The sequence below is a fragment of the Schistocerca serialis genome, chromosome 4 (assembly GCF_023864345.2).
Source record: "Schistocerca serialis cubense isolate TAMUIC-IGC-003099 chromosome 4, iqSchSeri2.2, whole genome shotgun sequence".
NCBI classification, from domain to species: domain Eukaryota; kingdom Metazoa; phylum Arthropoda; class Insecta; order Orthoptera; family Acrididae; genus Schistocerca; species Schistocerca serialis.
The window spans coordinates 319,218,999-319,237,891 of NC_064641.1; the positions used below are offsets into that span (position 1 = coordinate 319,218,999).

At 40.7% G+C, this 18,893-nt stretch overlaps 1 protein-coding gene across 4 annotated transcripts in view; it reads left to right on the forward strand.

Moving 5' to 3' along the window:
• The window catches only part of LOC126474036 (protein LSM14 homolog A), a 170,246-nt gene that overhangs the window by 102,919 nt on the left and 48,434 nt on the right, over window positions 1-18,893 (forward strand). For all 4 annotated transcript variants that reach the window (XM_050101443.1, XM_050101444.1, XM_050101445.1 and 1 more), the window contains exons 5-6: window positions 9,371-9,409; window positions 13,594-13,714. In XM_050101443.1, coding sequence (XP_049957400.1) covers window positions 9,371-9,409; window positions 13,594-13,714 — 160 coding nt within the window. The remainder of the gene's footprint in view (window positions 1-9,370; window positions 9,410-13,593; window positions 13,715-18,893) is intronic.

Genomic DNA, 18,893 nt, shown 5'->3' on the forward strand with positions numbered 1-18,893 from the left:
CAGTTATTACAGTCAGGTCGAATACCTCACGGCTGTTATCATCAATGCTGCCGAACGTTCCATTCCTCGTACTACCTCTTCTTCACGTCGCGTTTCCGTCCCCTGGTGGAACGAGGCTTGTAGGGACGCTATCCGTGCTCGACGACGTGCTTTACGCACCTTTCGCCGCCATCCTACGTTGGTGAATTGTATTGAATACAAAAGACTCCGAGCGCAATGCCGTAGAGTCATCAAAGAACGCAAAAAAGCTTGTTGGGCCTCTTTCACCAGCTCCTTTAACAGTTTTACTCCCTCTTCCGTCGTTTGGGGTGGCCTGCGCCGGCTGTCGGGCATTAAGGCCCACTTGTCGGTACCTGGCCTGACCTCAGGTAATGAGGTCCTTGTTGATCCTGTGGCTGTCTCCAACGCCTTTGGCCGCATTTTCGCGGAGGTTTCAAGCTCCGCCCATTACCACCCTGCCTTCCTTCCCAGGAAAGAGGCAGAAGAGACTCGGCGACCTTCCTTCCACTCGCTGAATCTGGAAACTTATAATGCCCCCTTTACTGTGCGGGAACTCGAACGTGCGCTTGCACTGTCCCGGTCCTCTGCTCCGGGGCCAGATGCCATTCACGTTCAGATGCTGGCACACCTTTCTCCGGCGGGCAAAAGCTTCCTTCTTCATACCTACAATCGCGTCTGGACCGAAGGTCAGGTCCACATGTGTTGGCGTGATGCCGTCGTTGTTCCTATACCCAAACCCGGGAAGGATAGACACCTTCCTTCTAGTTACCGCCCCATTTCTCTTTCAAGCTGTGTCTGTAAGGTGATGGAGCGCATGGTTAATGCTCGGTTAGTCTGGATTCTTGAATCTCGACGGCTACTTACTAATGTCCAATGCGGCTTTCGTCGCCGCCGCTCCGCTGTTGACCACCTTGTGACCTTGTCGACATTCATCATGAACAACTTTTTGCGAAGGCGCCAAACGGTAGCCATGTTCTTCGACTTGGAGAAGGCTTATGATACCTGTTGGAGAGGAGGTATCCTCCGCACTATGCACGGGTGGGGCCTACGCGGTCGCCTGCCCCTTTTTTATTGATTCCTTTTTAACGGATCGAAAGTTTAGGGTACGTGTGGGTTCCGTATTGTCAGAAGTCTTCCTCCAGGAGAACGGAGTGCCTCAGGGCTCCGTCTTGAGCGTAGCCCTTTTTGCCATTGCGATCAATCCAATTATGGATTGCATTCCACCTAATGTCTCAGGCTCTCTCTTTGTCGATGACTTCGCGATCTACTGCAGTGCCCAGAGAACATGCCTCCTGGAGCGCTGCCTTCAGCGTTGTCTAGACAGCCTCTACTCATGGAGCGTGGCAAATGGCTTCCGGTTCTCTGAAGAGAAGACGGTTTGTATCAACTTTTGGCGATATAAAGCGTTCCTTCCGCCATCCTTACATCTCGGTCCCATTGTTCTCCCATTCGTGGAAACAACTAAGTTTCTAGGGCTCACGTTGGACAGGAAACTGTGTTGGTCTCCACATGTCTCTTATTTGGCGGCCTGTTGTACACGTTCCCTTAATGTCCTCGGAGTTCTTAGCGGTTCATCTTGGGGAGCGGATCGTACTGTCCTGCTTTGCTTGTATCGGTCCATAGTCCGATCGAAGCTGGATTATGGGAGCTTCGTCTACTCGTCCGCTTGGCCATCCCTCTTACGCCGGCTCAACTCCATCCACCATAGGGGCATACGTCTTGCGACCGGAGCCTCCTACACTAGTCCTGTCGAGAGTCTTTATGCTGAAGCTGCCGAGTTACCATTGACCTACCGGCGCGACGTACTGCTGTGTCGGTATGCCTGCCGGTTGTTGTCTATGCCTGACCACCCCGCTTACCAGTCCTTCTACGCCGATTCTCTCGACCATCAGTACGGGTTGTATGTCTCTGCCCTGCTGCCCCCCCGGAGTCCGCTTCCGTCGCCTGCTTCGACAATTGGATTTTGCCCTCCCTCCCACCTTCAGAGAGGGTGAGAGCCCGACACCACCTTGGCTCCATACTCCGGTTCATATTTATCTTGACCTCAGCTCACTCCCGAAGGAGGGTACTCCGGCTGCAGTGTATTGCTCACGGTTTGTCGAACTTCGTGCTCGACTTGCCGGTCACACCTTTATTTACACCGATGGCTCCAAAACTGATGATGGTGTCGGCTGTGCCTTTGTCGTCGGGGCCGCCACCTTTAAATACCGGCTCCTCGACCAATGTTAGAGCTTTACGGCCGGGCTTTTTGCTCTCCATCTGGCCGTTCAGTATGCCCGCCGCCACCGCCATTCATCGTACGTACTCTGCTCTGACTCACTCAGTGCTCTTCAGAGCCTTAGAGCTCCCTATCCGGTCCATCCCTTGATTCAACGGATACAGCAGTCCCTCCATTCTTTCGCTGCTAATGGTTCTCCTCTCAGCTTTCTGTGGGTTCCCGGACATGTAGGAGTGCCTGGGAATGAGGCTGCGGATGCTGCAGCCAAGGCTGCAGTCCTCCTGCCTCGGCCAGCCTCCCATTGTGTCCCGTCATGACGTTCATGGGGATGTGTGTAAGAGGCTTGTGTCGTTGTGGTGGGATGCTTGGTCATCCCTCCAAGGAAACAAGCTCCGGGCAGTCAAACCGCTCCCAACTGCTTGGACAACCTCCTCCCGACCATCTCGGCGAGAGGAGGTCCTTCTGACCAGGTTGCGGATTGGGCATTGCCGGTTTAGCCACCGCTACCTGCTCTCGGGTGACCCAGCCCCGCAGTGCTCTTGTGGTCAGGCATTAACAGTGTGCCATGTTTTATTGTCGTGTTCCCGTTTCAGTCAATTTCGTGTTGTCCTGTCCCTGCCATCTACTTTACCAGATGTTTTAGCTGATGACACTCGAGCAGCTGCTCGTATTCTGCGTTTTATAACTTTAACTGGCTTGTCCAAAGACATTTAACCTTTTTACTTATTTTATCTGCATCCTTGTCAGGTCCTTCTGTTGTCCCCCTTCCCCTTGAATTTTACTAGATTCCATGTGTTCTAACAACAGTGACTGGGCGCTAATGACCTCAGCAGTTGAGCGCCCTTAAACCCCACAAAAAAAAAATGATAGAATGGAGGTTGCTATTCAGCAACTAAAGCAGTTGCATTCATGTTCTTGAACTGTAATTATCCCTGTTAAAAGCAATACTACTACTGCCAAAGACAAGTAAGAGTATGATGGATTATGAAGTACATTAGCATGGGTGGGAAGAGTTTAAGATCTGAGCTTTGTTATGGATGCAGTTTTTCAGTGATTCCTACATACATTGAAATCTGTGCACAGTGCGCTTCTAGGACAACACTGCTTATGAACATTTGTAAAACATGAAAATTACCAAACTCTTGTACTGAAGCTCATATGCAGTCTGTTAAATATAATTTACAATCAGAGAGGAAAACTGATAACATCGGTGTGGATTAAGTAACTATTCAGAACTTACGAGCCATTTTGCACTGTGATTGGATCTAGGTAATTTACTTAAAAAATATGTGGGAGCTACTGTATGGTTAACATTGATGATTTTTAATGGTAACTCCAAAGGTGTTAGTGATCTACTCTGGTTTTAAGCAAGGGTAATCGCTTGGCTGGAAGTATAATCTCTTACATAACTACATTTAGAAAATTAGTGTGATTTTACATCAGATCTTAGACAAAACTAAAATGTAATATGTCAAACAACTGACAGTCTCACTCCCCATGTCTACTCAGTTATTGGTGCACATACCAAGCATTATACTTCTTACTCCACTTGTTAAGGCAAGATGTATCATTTCACCAAGTCTGGGCATGTGTGAAATTTATGGAAGTTTTTGTAAAAAAGTCTTCATTAGAAATCATCATGTAATTCTTTTTACCTACAATGTTCACATACATGTATTAAAATACGTCTAAAAATAAGTTTTCTGATGTCAACCAGAAATTTGCTGTAAATGTTGTTGTTGTCTTCAGTCCTGAGACTGGTTTGATGCAGCTCTCCATGCTACTCTATCCTGTGCAAGCTTCATCTTCTCCCAGTACTTACTGCAACCTACATCCTTCTGAATCTGCTTAGTGTATTCATCTCTTGGTCTCCCTCTACAATTTTTACCGTCCACACTGCCCTCCAATGCTAAATTTGTGTTCCCTTGATGCCTCGGAACATGTCCTACCAAACGGTCCCTTCTTCTTGTCAAGTTGTGCCACAAACTCCTCTTCTCCCCAATTCTATTCAATACCTCCTCATTAGTTACGTGATCTACCCATCTAATCTTCAGCATTCTTCTGTAGCACCACATTTCGAAAGCTTCTATTCTCTTCTTGTCCGAACTATTTATCAACCACGTCCCACTTCCATACATGGCTACACTCCATACAAATACTTTCAGAAACGACTTCCTGACACTTAAAACTATACTTGATGTTAACAAATTTCTCTTCAGAAACTCTTTCCTTGCCATTGCCAATCTACATTTTATATCCTCTCTACTTCGGCCATCATCAGTTATTTTGCTCCCCAAATAGCAAAACTCCTTTACTACTTTAAGTCTCTCATTTCCTAATCTGATTCTCTCAGCATCACCCGACTTAATTCGACTACATTCCATTATCCTCGTTTTGTTTTTGTTGGTGTTCATCTTATATCCTCCTTTCAAGACACTGTCCATTCCGTTCAACTGCTCTTCCAAGTCCTTTGCTGTCTCTGACAGGATTACAATGTCATCAGCAAACCTCAAAGTTTTTATTTCTTCTCCATGGACTTTGATACCTACTCTGAATTTTTCTTTTGTTTCCTTTACTGCTTGTTCAATATACAGATTGAATACCATTGGGAAGAGGCTACAACCCTGTCTCACTCCCTTCCCAACTGCTGCTTCCCTTTCATGCCCCTCAACTCTAATAACTGCCATCCGGTTTCTGTACAAATTGTAAATAGCCTTTCGCTCCCTGTATTTTACTCCGGCCACTTTCAGAATTTGAAGGAGAGTATTCCAGTCAACCTTGTCAAAAGCTTTCTCCAAGTCCACAAATCATAGCAATGTAGGTTTGCCTTTCCTTACTCTATTTTCTAAGAGAAGTCGAAGGGTCAGTATTTCCTCACGTGTTCCAACATTTCTACGGAATCCAAAGTGATCTCCCTGAGGTCGGCTTCTACCTGTTTCTTCATTCGTCTGTAAAGAATTCGTGTTAGCATTTTGCAGCTGTGACTTATTAAACTGATAGTTCGGCAATTTTCACATCTGTCAACACCTGCTTTCTTTGGGATTGGAATTACTATATTCTTCTTGAAGTCTTAAGGATATTTTGCCTGTCTCCTACATCTTGCTCATCAGATGGTAGAGTTTTGTCAGGACTGGCTCTCCCAAGGCTGTCAGTAGTTCCAATGGAATGTTGTCTACTCCCGGGGCCTTGTTTCGACACAGGTCTTTCAGTGCTCTGTCAAACTCTTCACGCAGTATCATATCTCCCACTTCATCTTCATCTACATCCTCTTCCGTTTCCATAATATTGTCCTCAAGTACATTGCCCTTCTATAGACCCTCTATATACTCCTTCCACCTTTCTGCTTTCCCTTCTTTGCTTAGAACTGGGTTTCCATCTGAGCTCTTGATATTCATACAAGTGGCTCTTTTCTCCAAAGGTCTCTCAGATTTTCCTGTAGGCAGTATCTGTCTTACCCCAGTGTGAGATAAGCCTCTACATCCTTACATTTATCCTCTAGCCATCCCTGCTTAGCCATTTTGCACCTCCTGTCGATCTCATTTTTGAGACGTTTGTATTCCATTTTGCCTGCTTCATTTACTGCGTTTTTATATTTTCTCTTTTCATCAATTAAATTCAATATTTCTTCTGTTACCCAAGGATTTCTACTAGCCATCACCTTTATACCTACTTGATCCTCTGCTGCCTTCACTATTTCATCCCTCAGAGCTACCCATTCTTCTTCTACTGTATTTCTTTCCCCCATTCCTGTCAATTGTTCCCTTATGCTCTCCCTGATGTTTTGTACAACCTCTGGTTTAGTCAGTTTATCTAGGTTCCATCTCCTTAAATTCCCACCTTTTTTGCAGTTTCTTTAGTTTTAATCTACAGTTCATAACCAATAGATTGTGGTCAGAGTCCACATCTGCCCCTGGAAATGTCTTACAATTTAAAACTTGGTTCCTAAATCTGTCTTACCATTATATAATCTATCTGATACCTTCTAGTGTCTCCAGGATTCTTCCATGTATACAACCGTCTTTTATGATTCTTGAACCAAGTGTTAGCTGTTCTTAAATTATGCTCTGTGCAAAATTCTACCAGGTGGCTTCATCTTTCATTTCCCTTCCCTAGTCCATATTCACCCACTAAGTTTCCTTCTCTCCCTTTTCCTACTCTCGAATTCCAGTCACCCATTACTATCAAATTTTCGTCTTCCTTCACTACCTGAATAATTTCTTTTACCTCATCATACATTTCATCAATTTCTTCATTTCTAGTTGGCATATAAACTTGTACTACTGTAGTAGGTGTGGGCTTCGTGTCTATCTTGGCCACAATGTGTTCACTATGCTGTTGGTAGTAGCTTACCCGCACTTCTATTTTTTATTCATTATTAAACCTACTCCTGCATTGCCTCTATTTGGCTTTGTATTTATAACCCTGTATTCGCCTGACCAAAAGTCTTGTTCCTCCTGCCACCGAATTTCACAAATTCCCACTATATCTAACCTCAACCTATCCATTTCCCTTTTCAAATTTTCTAACCTACCTGCCTGATTAAGGGATCTGACATTCCATGCTCCGATCTGGAGAACGCCAGTTTTCTTTCTCCTGATAACGACGTCCTCTTGAGTAGTCCCCGCCCGGAGATCGGAATGGGGGACTATTCTACCTCCGGAATATTTTACCCAAGAGGACGCCATCATCATTTAGTCATACAGTAAAGCTGCATGCCCTCGGGAAAAATTATGGCTGTAGTTTCCCCTTGCTTTCAGCTGTTCGCAGTACTAGCACAGCAAGGCCGTTTTGGTTAGTGTTGCAAGGCCAGATCACATCCAGACTTTTGCCCCTGCAACTACTGAAAAGGCTGCTGCCCCTCTTCAGGAACCACACGTTTGTCTGGCCTCTCAACAGATACCCCTCTGTTGTTGTTGCATCTACGGTACGGCCATCTGTATCGCTGAGGCATGCAAGCCACCCCAACAACGGCAAGGTCCATGGTTCATGGGGGGGTTGCTATAAATACAAAAGAACAAAAACAAACACTATTCCTGCACACCTACAGTGATTTAAAGTAACTATGCAATATTCATCGCAGTGAAATTTTCTTTAGACAGTTCATAAATGTCCGTCACTAATTAACTCATTAGGGTTCGTGATCTCAACAATACATGTTAGTGTGACATTCTCCTTTGCTAAAAATCTTACATTAAATGAATCTGAAAACACTAATCAATGTGTAGTAAGGAACATTATAAGAAGTGAATTAGTTAAAATAGACATAATTTGTAGAGCTGCTGGGCTGTTGATTAAAGGATATACCCAAACACACTAATTATTGCATCTATTCATGGTTAATGGTAGATCCACCTACATGGAAAATAAACATAGCAGCTGGTAACACAATGTGAATAAAACATATTGATGTGTCTTTGACATTGTACTATTGCCTAGTAGTGAGTGTGGAGTGATAGTCACTTTACCACAATATTTCGACAGGTTCATTCAGCCATGTTCAGATGAGTTCACACTGCCAGTGGAATGTAGCATTGGGTGAATGAGAATATTTTATCCCTGGCAGTTACCTGTTGAACACTGTAATAATTTTGGATGAATAAACAATTATATCTAACACTTTTGCAAGCGGGAGCTGTGCTGGTCACAGGGCAGAGGATACTGCACAAGAAATAATAGCGAAGTGGCCAGTCAGGTAGATAAGAGTGGGCAGGTAGAGAAGAGTGGCAGATAATCAATATAGATCTTGAGTAATCTGTGAAAGCAAATATGTTCATAGTGGACATGTAGGCCTTCTGTGGAAGCAGTTCATATGGAAGTGGTTTCTGTGATAATGGAGACAATGTTGCTTATTCACAGGTTGGTGTACACTTAAGTTGGGTCTGTATGCTAAACCAGTACTCTAACCAAAACTTTTGCAGGGGCTCCTCCCAACTGAGCTTTCAAGGCGCACATCATGGTCAGTCAGATGGCTTAAATATTTGACTATCTAGTTCACTAGTGAAGTGTTCGTTGATGTGACAGGCAAACCTTTTGCTCCAATTGGCATACTCCTGATTTTTACAACAGACTCTTTAGACTATCGCTGTGTATTGTGCCCAGGGTGGCCTTTCAGTTTTAGGTCACCATCTTTACCCCCACGTGGCATTTACCTTCCCATTATAATGGTTTTTATGACTCCCTTATATTTTTCCCATCACAAGAGAACATGCTAAAGGTTGTTTTGGCTTTTCACCTTTTTCCTTTAAGAAAAATTTTGTTAATTTCATGCACTTTCAGGGCAGAGGGGCTAATAGTGATTTACTTACACACACACACACACACACACACACACACACACACACACACACACACACACCTGGGCAGCCTGGACTGGAATTCTGTGTCATATTTACGATGAGTAGCAATCTGTCCTTCACTTCAATTGTTGATGTCTTAAGTTTGTCTTCAAAGCATTTTACTTAACATATTGCTGTTAAAAGTATTTACAGTGACCGTAATGTATTCCACTATTAACAATTATGGAAGGAATTTTGACTCGTGGCTGAAATCGTGAACTTAAAAATATCTTCTGTATATAGTATGAAAGGATTATATTGCATTTGCATCTAGCAATAAAACACAGTCCAGAAATAGTGACTTGCTTTCACAACATAATTTCATGAACGTACCACAAAAAGTACTAGACTTCATCGTAATTTTTGATGACAAATAGTTAATGGCATTAAAAATAAGAACCAAGCTCTCAGAACTATCACTGCAGTGGTATTCCACAGGTCTTTAAATAAATTTATGGGTAATGTTGCTAGTTAGTGGCAGTGAATTGAATTAGTTGAGTTGATTTTTTTGTGGGTTCATAAAACATCCTCAGGAACATGGCATTGCCTTCCTTGTGCAGTTTTGCTTATTTAAGATTATTAGCCCATAGGTTAAAAATTTTTTAATGACTTAAATAATGATCAGGTAAGTCTTAAGATACCCTGTAGGTTTCTTAGTCAGTTTCTTACTCATTCTTGTTAAACATTCAGTACATTAGCCTTAAAGGCTGGCAAATTGCTGCTACAGTACCAGTATTTCATCACAATGAGTGTTCATGTATTTGTTATAGTGTTGTTGCATTTAAAGCAGTACATTCAATTTAGTTTCTTTTTCCAGGTCTATTCAGAACTCTAGACTTCAGATTGGAATTGAAAGGTAAGGCTTTAAATTGTTTAATGTGCATGAGTTTACGTGCCAACAAAGTATGAATGTATTGAGATCTGCTGCATGTAAAATTGTTCCAGAGGACAGTAGTCTGTATTTAAAAAAATTTATACTGCATGCTAAAAGCACATTAATCTTTTCCTTTGACAAGACCAGTTTGTATATTGTGTAGCAGAAGGAACTTCATAGCTTTTGAAGTTACAACTGAAAATAGGGAGCTCGTGAACTGATTGTTTAACCAGTCTTAAGTTTCACAGTGTGAAAGCATACACAAGGCTGCAACTTTATTATGTGCACCGCTAAAGGTGATGTGCAGGATGGAATACAAATGGCAGGTTCTCACAACCTGATCAGTTCAGTCAGAAACTTTCATTGGTGGACACGTAAAATCAATCCAAGCAAGGCTCGCCAGCGTTGCTTCACGCTATCATAGTGGCCTATGAGTGCTCACCTAAAGGCACCACTCAACTGGAAAACTGGAAAGTGCCATAGTAGACACTCAGGGTCTCAAACTACTGGCTTCAGAAACTTTGGGGCACTGCCTCTGCTACAGAGAGCTCACACTAAGACTCACCCATGAGTGCTGTTGGCCAACCCTTCCATTTTTTGTGAACACTCAAAATGCTTCACAAAATTAAACATTTAGGCTTTCAGCCAGAGAGCAGAATACAAGCATTTTCATAAACAAGTTTCTTGTTCCCCACTTGCAGCACTTTCGTAAGGTTTCTTATTGCTTGAACTTCAGTAAGTTTCTCTATGACGGGTGTTAGAGAAACAGGCTGTTAAGACGTAAACTACTCCACCTTGAAGTCCTGCTGACTCCGAAAACCACCCATTTAAGAGCCCAGTCCATCACCATAAGGGCAAACTATACGCCATTCCCCCTGTGTCTATAAACTGGATGTGGTTACTGTGATAGGGGACAGGGCTGATACATAAGTGCAGCTAGGAAGTAAGGATATTCATTATAAAATACCGTATTTGCCAGAGTAAAAGACAACCGTGAGTATGTGACAACCCCTCATAGGAGGCTCCTTGAGAAAATTTATTTTTTAATATACTCATACTAATAAAATTTACAAACTTTTATTGATGTATCTGCCTGAAGTTACCATTACACGTATTCTGAACTTGTGCTATTTATTGGTTTTCTACATTTTGATAATGTAAAAAGAAATAAAATACATTAAAAGAAATACTTAACATTAATTTTTATTTTCACTGCCTCTTTCGTATAGCCTGTCATCTGTGGCACCACTATTTTTAAACGTCGTTGTTATCTGAACGGGACACTTCAAAACTTGTACCTTCATTGTTAGAGATTTGGCTGGTTTTAGAATAAGCATTGTAATTTTATATTTTTACATAATGGGTGTCACTTCTGTACTGTCAAGATGGTTACAGTATCCTTAGCTACAAAAACATTGTCTGCCTACTGCTGTCTCAATGGCTGTGTAGAAGCAGCAGCTGACACATCCCCTATTCACACCATACTTCATGGTGTCGACAACATTGCTTTACGAAACACGTAAGTACACCACTGGCTCCAGTCCACACTTATATCATTTGCTGCAGAAATTTGTGCTATTGTCAAGTATTAGGCCAACTTTTAAGTCATCTGGAGTCAGAGTGCAAATGGATTCAGGCAAACTGCAGTTTTAATGTGACAGCTGTTCATAAAAAGCCAAAGTATGCCATATAATTCCCATGATTAGCAGCAAGACAAAATTTGCTGCCTACCCAACATTCCCCTTCCCACTCACAGATAGCAGCTAAGCTCTCTGTAGTGCTCTGCTTAATCAACAGTGAAACATGGATGGCTCTATCTTGTAGAGTGCAGATAAGTAACAGCAGCAACCAATCGTACATGAAAGATCGCAATCACTACTAAGTCCAGTTCTTGAACTTTCACTCGTTCCGGGTTCTAGTGCTGTCTGTTGGTCCTATCTCCAAAACAGGTCTTCCTGCTTTAATTTATTCTTGCGATAACAATTGCTGTCAGTTTAATGTGATTTTTTGGCCAGGCATTTAATTCCGGATTAATTTTCTTTCTCATTTCGTCTGAATGATGCCATTTTGTTCTATAGTTAAAAACTGGCAATTTTTCCCCGATATTCCAATAAATGAACAGCAACTGAATTTTCATTTGCAATGCACGTTATAACTCGGTAGTTCCTCATAAACAAATAAAATACTGAGTTGGGTTCAGAAGTATGTAATGGATTTCGAAGGACAAGATCTTCGCCTTCAAATGTTACCTTCACTTAAAAGAAAGCGTAAATGTAGGTGTGCGGTATCCATAGGTGTTACAGAACTTCTATTGCAAAGCTATTTAGATCCAACAAAAGTTTAAGTTGATAGAATTTCATGTTATTTCCTCCTCTGTTTTAAAAAATTGTCAGTTTTTTAAGCAGAGCATTAGATTGTTGAATATGCGAGAAACTAGGAACTAGCCACTACATCTGTTGCACAAGTTAAATGTCAGGTGATTGATTGAACTGTGTCAATGTATCAAGTGCTTCTGCATATCAGGAAATGTCGAGCCTCTTCAAACGGGGGTATTCTATGCTAAGCTCTACACATCAGAATTCTTCAAAATAAATTTGTATGAAATCTCAGTAGCCAAAGTGTCACCTGTAAGCGTAAGACAACACCTATGTTAATCTAGTAAACAGTATACAAACGTTTACCTCAGCACCACTAGTTTAATCTGAGAATGATTATCCTGTATACAGATTTGGGAAAAACCTTACTGTGTAATCGTGTAAATGTGGTAACACAAAATGCTCTGTGTATGCCATGGAATAGTTGGGAGGAAAGACAGAATTCATTGCATAAAGAAATTCAGTTGTCAGTAGTGATATGAGTGCATTTCATGTTGGCCTTATGCTTAGGTAGAGCTGTTCCTGACAAGAAAAATTTACTGTTATGTATTAAATTTTGGAGACTGGTTCACTGAAGCAGGACTCTCCCGGCCATCCAGACAACATAAACAAAAAATTTAGTTTGTCAGAAATAAAATTCAGAAATTTGCACAGTGATACCCACATTCAAAGTGGGTTTATGGCTGTCAAACACAATTGAGGATGCCATTCAGTCTGTGAATGCATCCCTACAAAATAGTTATCATGCAGATACTGAGAAAGCCCACAATTCAGAAAATACTCTTCACTAAACGGATGTTATATCTAGTGAAGTGCGTTTTCACTTCCGGCACATTAGAGGCTAAACTTCAGATACTGGCCTGAATAAACTTTGACAATTCCTCTGAAAAGCAACATGTGACTAAGTGGCAGTGCACTGTCTTAAAATTTAGCATGTTTAATCCATAAGAGGAGTGTTACTGTTAAGGTGAACAGTGATTATGATGATGTCATACAGAAATGAAGTCAAGTGATCTGGAGATTATAATTGAACACTTCAAGTAATGAGCATGGTAACTCCATGAAGCCGAGAACATGTAATTTCGAAAAGCAAAGACGTGTGAATGACATGGGCTGACACTTGGAAGAAAGTTGTCACTGCCTCCCCAGTATACTAAATATCATGAATAACTACAGAAAGGATATGTTAGTGTATCGGTATTAAAGATGGTCATTTGAGCAATGTTAAGTTTTAAACATAATGCAAAATGGTTGTCTATTTCTCACAAAGCTGAAGATCATCTTCTTAGTTTGTTAATTTGTCGGTTTCTCACTTGGGGCTTTTTTTCTGGTGCTCACTGTATTTGTTTCTTAAACTGTAGCTCAGTTTGCTAGAGAGGTGTATCAGCATTCAAATGACAGAGGAGGGTACAGTGATACCACAAAAATTATTTGGGGGGTAAACTAATTTCATTTAACTTTAAGCTATGGTTCTAATACAGCAAACAGCTTTGGCATGCATATTCAGTTCTGAACATATGCTGATGCTGCTGCTGCTGCTGCTGCTGCCACCACCGTCTAGTGGGAATTATATTTTAAAATAATTGCTCATCAGTATTAAGACATTCAGAGGCTTTGTAGTAGCAATAAGTAGTTAAACATGCGGATGATCTTGTAAAACCTGTTTAGTGTTCTGAAAGCTAAATATAAATTTTATGCTGTTGTTACAGTGAAATGAAATTAATTTATATTTGGTATTTGGAATAATTCAGTCACACTGCAATTAACTCTTTTGTTTCAAATATTTTTCAGGCCAATGAGGACACTGCCAAATCAACAATACAGTCAGCAGTACAGCCAACAGTACAGTCAGCAGAGAGATCGTGAAGTGGGTCATGAAAGAAGTCGTGATGCTGTCCAGAGGAATCAACAGGTTTGTCTTTATACTCGATTTATTCAGAAGTAAATCATAGCTTAGTAACATTTTCTGTCGGGGGAGAGAGTGGCTGTGCTAGATTGTGCTGTTGTCAGTATGTTACCTTTGTTTCACTAATATTTAGTGGTGGCCTGACTGAATAACTGTTAATGGCTTCCAACTTGGACAAGTGCAAGCTGAATGTGTTCTCTGAAGCTGTGTTGGGTGACATTGACAGTTACCTCCACAGGCGGGAGGGGTGATGCAGATGGGGAAAGGGACAGCTACCCCTGGTGAGAATTCATTTAGTTTACAAATATGGAAATCTAACTGCAGAGCCCAGATTTTTTACAAAATTTTTTAAAATGACATGAAAATAACAATTGTGCAAAAGGTATAAAACTTGTGGAAAGGAAGTTACAAAAGTAGAGCACTGAAAAACTTCATGCATTTTTAATTACAATCTCCTTTAGAGGATAAATAATTTGGAATGCCTTTGGTTTTTCTTTAAGAAATGTCAGTCTGTGAAGATACACCAAATCTGTATCACTAAATTGCTAACCTGGTTCATGCTGCATGGTCTCAGTTGGGGGGTTGCAAGATATGGTTCAGTGGCAACAAAAATTGACTTTCTGTATGTCATGTAATTCTTGACAGAATTTAAAAAAGTGCTACCATAACCTCATTAAGAGGTACAATCATCTGTCAAAAGTTTAACACAATATGGAAAGGATTACAGTTAGAAGCGTATAAGTCTTAATGCAGCTTAATTTGTGGTGCACAAATACCTGGAATATATTCATCTAGTAGTTGCTAATAACAGCATTTAGTGACGTGCAACAAATGTCACATAAAATTTCAACCCTTAAGTCTCCACACACTCCCACAAAATAAAGGAAAAATATTTTACTGTGCACTTCTACTGTTCATTCAGTAAAACTGTCTCAATAGGCATGACATCTTAACTTACTAAGAAAGTAATAACTCGACGCACAACACTTTCGCAGGCTAGGTCCACATATACCACTGAATGTACCTGGAAAAATTGCATCTCTGTACAACATACAGCTCAGCTGCTGTCATAAATGTTGACATGCATGAAAAACTAGCATTTGCTTAAAACAGAGTGCAAATTTCCCGGACCACTGTAATTCAGTGTTAGATAATGAGAGCACTTAGTGACTTTCAACAAGCCTTAAAGCTAATTTTAAGGCTTTCTAACTTTCCTCATTTACATGCTTGATGTCTAATCTTTAATACATTAACTCATTTGTAAAGTAATCATGATTTTGAAGCTATTTTGTATGTGGAATTTAACTGTCTTACAGCTAAAATTGCGTTGTATGGCAATCGTGCAAAAGTTCTCAAAAGTGAGAGAATTTTATTGAACATCATGTGCTTATGGTTACAAAATGTCAACATTTGCTGAAACTGGAGTGTGAACTTAGATATTTTCCAAGACTTTCAAAAAGATTGTAAAAAATTTGGCATGTGAATATCGAAAACTCGTAAATGAGCATTACGTTGGTACAATATTACCACCACAAAATATTGTCATTATGAAACCCCTATTGTACATTTTCATGTATTCCAGACTTAAAAATGCAAAATTGAGGAAAATGTTGAATCGAGGAAGATATTAAGTTAACAGATGAGCAAAAATGTGTAATTGGCATATATTATTAAAAATTGTAATTTTCTCCAGTATGTTGTATAAAAACTGTGCAATTCAAGGAAACTGAATTTAGAGCAAAGCGTTTATACAGTAATTTATGGTAACTGAATTTCATCAGATATGTAACAAATAAAAATGCATGGAGAAAATTGAAATTGGTATCTGGATACAAGGTAATCAGGCTATTTTCTGATATGCGAAGACCACGAATTACATGACAAAGCATGTGTTCTGAATCTTTTTCCTTTGTGTTCACCCAGAAAAAAAGCAAAAGTTGATGAGCATGGCAAATAAAACCGAAAGCTGTGAAGTATGGTGAAAGATGTCATAAGTTAACATGTGTGGGGGGGTTTCCTTCTGTAGCCTATGGCAGTGCAGCATACTGGGGTGATAAGAGTGCAGTGACTTCTAGTGTATTGCATGTAAACTTTCCCTGGTTCATTGTGGCAAGGGATCAAGTATGTTTCACAATATTTTTTGCAGGGACTGGTGTATTTGCGGTGTAGTGGTTCTTGTCAATAGCTGTAGTGCTTAGTTGTTTATGGATATGTTAGTGACAGGAGAATCTGTTGCAACAATTCTTCACTGGAATGTGTTCATGGTTGTACAACTTGTGAAATATTTCTGACAACGAAGAATATGAATGTTGTTGCTCATCATTTCACTTGAAGCAATTACAGCTGTCCTCTTAGGTTCTTGCCTAAACACACAGTCTGAAATCATTACATATTTGTAAATAGACAGTCAAATATATAATTCATCCTTTTTATCTCCAATCAAAAGGAAATGTTAAATAAGATTGAATATTGCAGAACATACTTGTATTTTGTTCGGAACAGTCTCAGAATGTGTGAAAAATGGTAAGATGGAAAAAACTGTTCGCATATACCAGGTTGAGAACCTAGCATCTCTAAACTGAGGAGACCATGACATAATTCATTAGACTGTGGATTAATAGTCTAAATTGCATGTCATCTCGATTATCACATCTCTGAGTCTTAGGTCTTCCATGCTTCACTAAGTGACATTTAATGGCAAGGGTGACATGTTTGAAAATGTCGCAATGTGCTGCTGCTTTAAAACACCATACTGTGGCGTGCTTACAAACCCCGCCCCTACACACACACACACACACACACACACACACACACACACACACACACACACACACACACACACACACAGAATGAATAACTGAAATGTACACTGGGGTCATTCACATGCACTTGCAAAAATCTATAGTCAAAAGCCCACTACTGACATCAAAAAAGTTGGGTGAAGCCTATTCGACCCTTGCACTGAGTAGTCGAAGTAGGGCAGTCTCCAGTATTGCCAAAGTGCGCCGTTTGCACTTCCAACACATTACTGGATACCATGTAGTTGTATTTATACCAGTGAATATGAAATAAAGTTAATACTGCTGTAATTTGTGTTCTGTCTGTGCCATCAATCTATAAAATTTATAACATGTCTGCTGTCAGAATGCATCAAACACTATTGAGGACTTCAGAAAAGATACAGCCATCACACAACTGTTAACTGAAAACATCCTGTTAATAAGGAAAATAGCAAAGAGAGTATACTACATTGGCTGCAGTCAATAGCAGCATGGTATATTTCGGATTCTGACGACAGAATCTGAGCAGAACTACTGTATGAAAAATTAATACACAGTAGTGAAGGGCATACGAGGTGCAACTATATAAATTAATCAGTGGGAATCAGTCACTCCATTTGCCATAAACCTATCATGTCAGCTGTACTTCGGGACAAGCCACCAAGTAAGCTTCCTGTTCGCGATGTCGGAGGCCACTGCATTAGTGTGACATCACCATGCTATACAGTTACTGGCTGCAGGTGGAGAACATACATCACAGGTGTAATCCAGGAATTTTGAGTTCATAATGTTCACTATAAATTTCTCGTTCAAGGTGAACATTAAATGAAAGAATACTGAAAACTGTGCATTTTGAGGTATAATTTCTGGCAGTAGTGTTAGGAAATGGCTTCATTACCTCATAAACCATTAGTAAAGGTGATAGTATTCAGTTACAGTATTGCTAGTCACAAAACCCATATTTTTATAATAGGTCTATTATATTTTGTAAAACTTTGAAATTTCTTGTTTAAGGATTTGTGATTGTCAGTTTACGTTATGAATGTTGATAAAATTGCTATGTAGGAGGACCAGAGCTTCTTTGATGATGCACTCGTTGAAGAATTACAATTAGAAACATCGTTGCCAGTCGACATAACTTTGTGTACAGAAAGCTTTCTAAACTTGTTTCCTCTAAATTGTTTCTTGAAAATGCCTTTACGTTTCATCATCTTCAATAAACACAACAAAACACATGTAAACAAGCACTGCAAACATATAACTACTACTCGCAATCACACTTGAACAATGCTAACCACGTGTTTGAAAGCATGTTGTTTACAAACAGCAGAAACAAAAGAACACAGACCGTTGCATTCCAAGGATAGCCAACACACTAGGGAGTAAAAAATCCCATAACATGCAATGCAGGAGATATAAAGATCTAAAATATATGCAGAAAAGTGGGTGACAGAAGAGGGGGTGTGGCACATAAACAGACCTGGGAGGAAAATGCTCTTTAAATGCTCAGAAAAAAAACAGCAAAATCCTTTTCAGAGTACTTAATATATCAAAATATGGTGAAAACCAAAAATAGATTTTTTCGATGTGAACCAGTGTGGTCCCCTTAACCCTATAGTGGCCTGTCTCCTGCTGGGCGTCTCCAGCTCTATTTTCGTTGATGATTTTGTCATCTGTTTCAGTTCTCAATGGACCTGTCACTCTCAGTGGCATCTTCAGCTGTGTCTCGATCTTTACTCTTGGAGCATTGCCAATGGCTTTCATTTCTACACTGACACCACCATTTTTATGAATTTCTGGTGGAAAAATTGGTTTCTTCCTCTGTCTTCACATCTTGTGCTTGTTGCTCTTCAATTTGTTGAAACTATGAAATTCCTGGGCTCATGCTCTATAAGAAACGTTCTTGGCCTTGCATGTCTTAAGCCATCCCTCAATGTCCTCATTGGTACTTCCTGGGGAGCAGATTAAACGACACTCTTGTGTTTATACCTGTCCCTTGTCCGTTTGAAACTACATTATGGGTGTTATGTTTATGTATCTGCATGTCCATCCCTCTTACGCCATCTCAATACTGTCCATCATAGCATCCGTTTTACCATTGGTGCATTTTACACTAGCCTGGTTGAGACTTTGTATGCAGAAGCTGCCAAGCTGCCAAACTACCGCTGTCCTACTGCCGTGACTTGCTCCTCAGTGTACAAGCATGCCGTTTGTCTGCCATGCATGGCCACCCATCTTACGCTTCCTTCGACTACTACTTTGATTGCCAGTATGGGGTGCGTCCCTCTTCTGTTACCTCTTGGAATTTGTGTTAGGCTTTTGCTCCAGCAGCTTAACTTCACACGACCTACAACTTTCCTGGTGGCTGTAAATCCTACACCACCTTGGCTTCGTGTGGTGGCCCA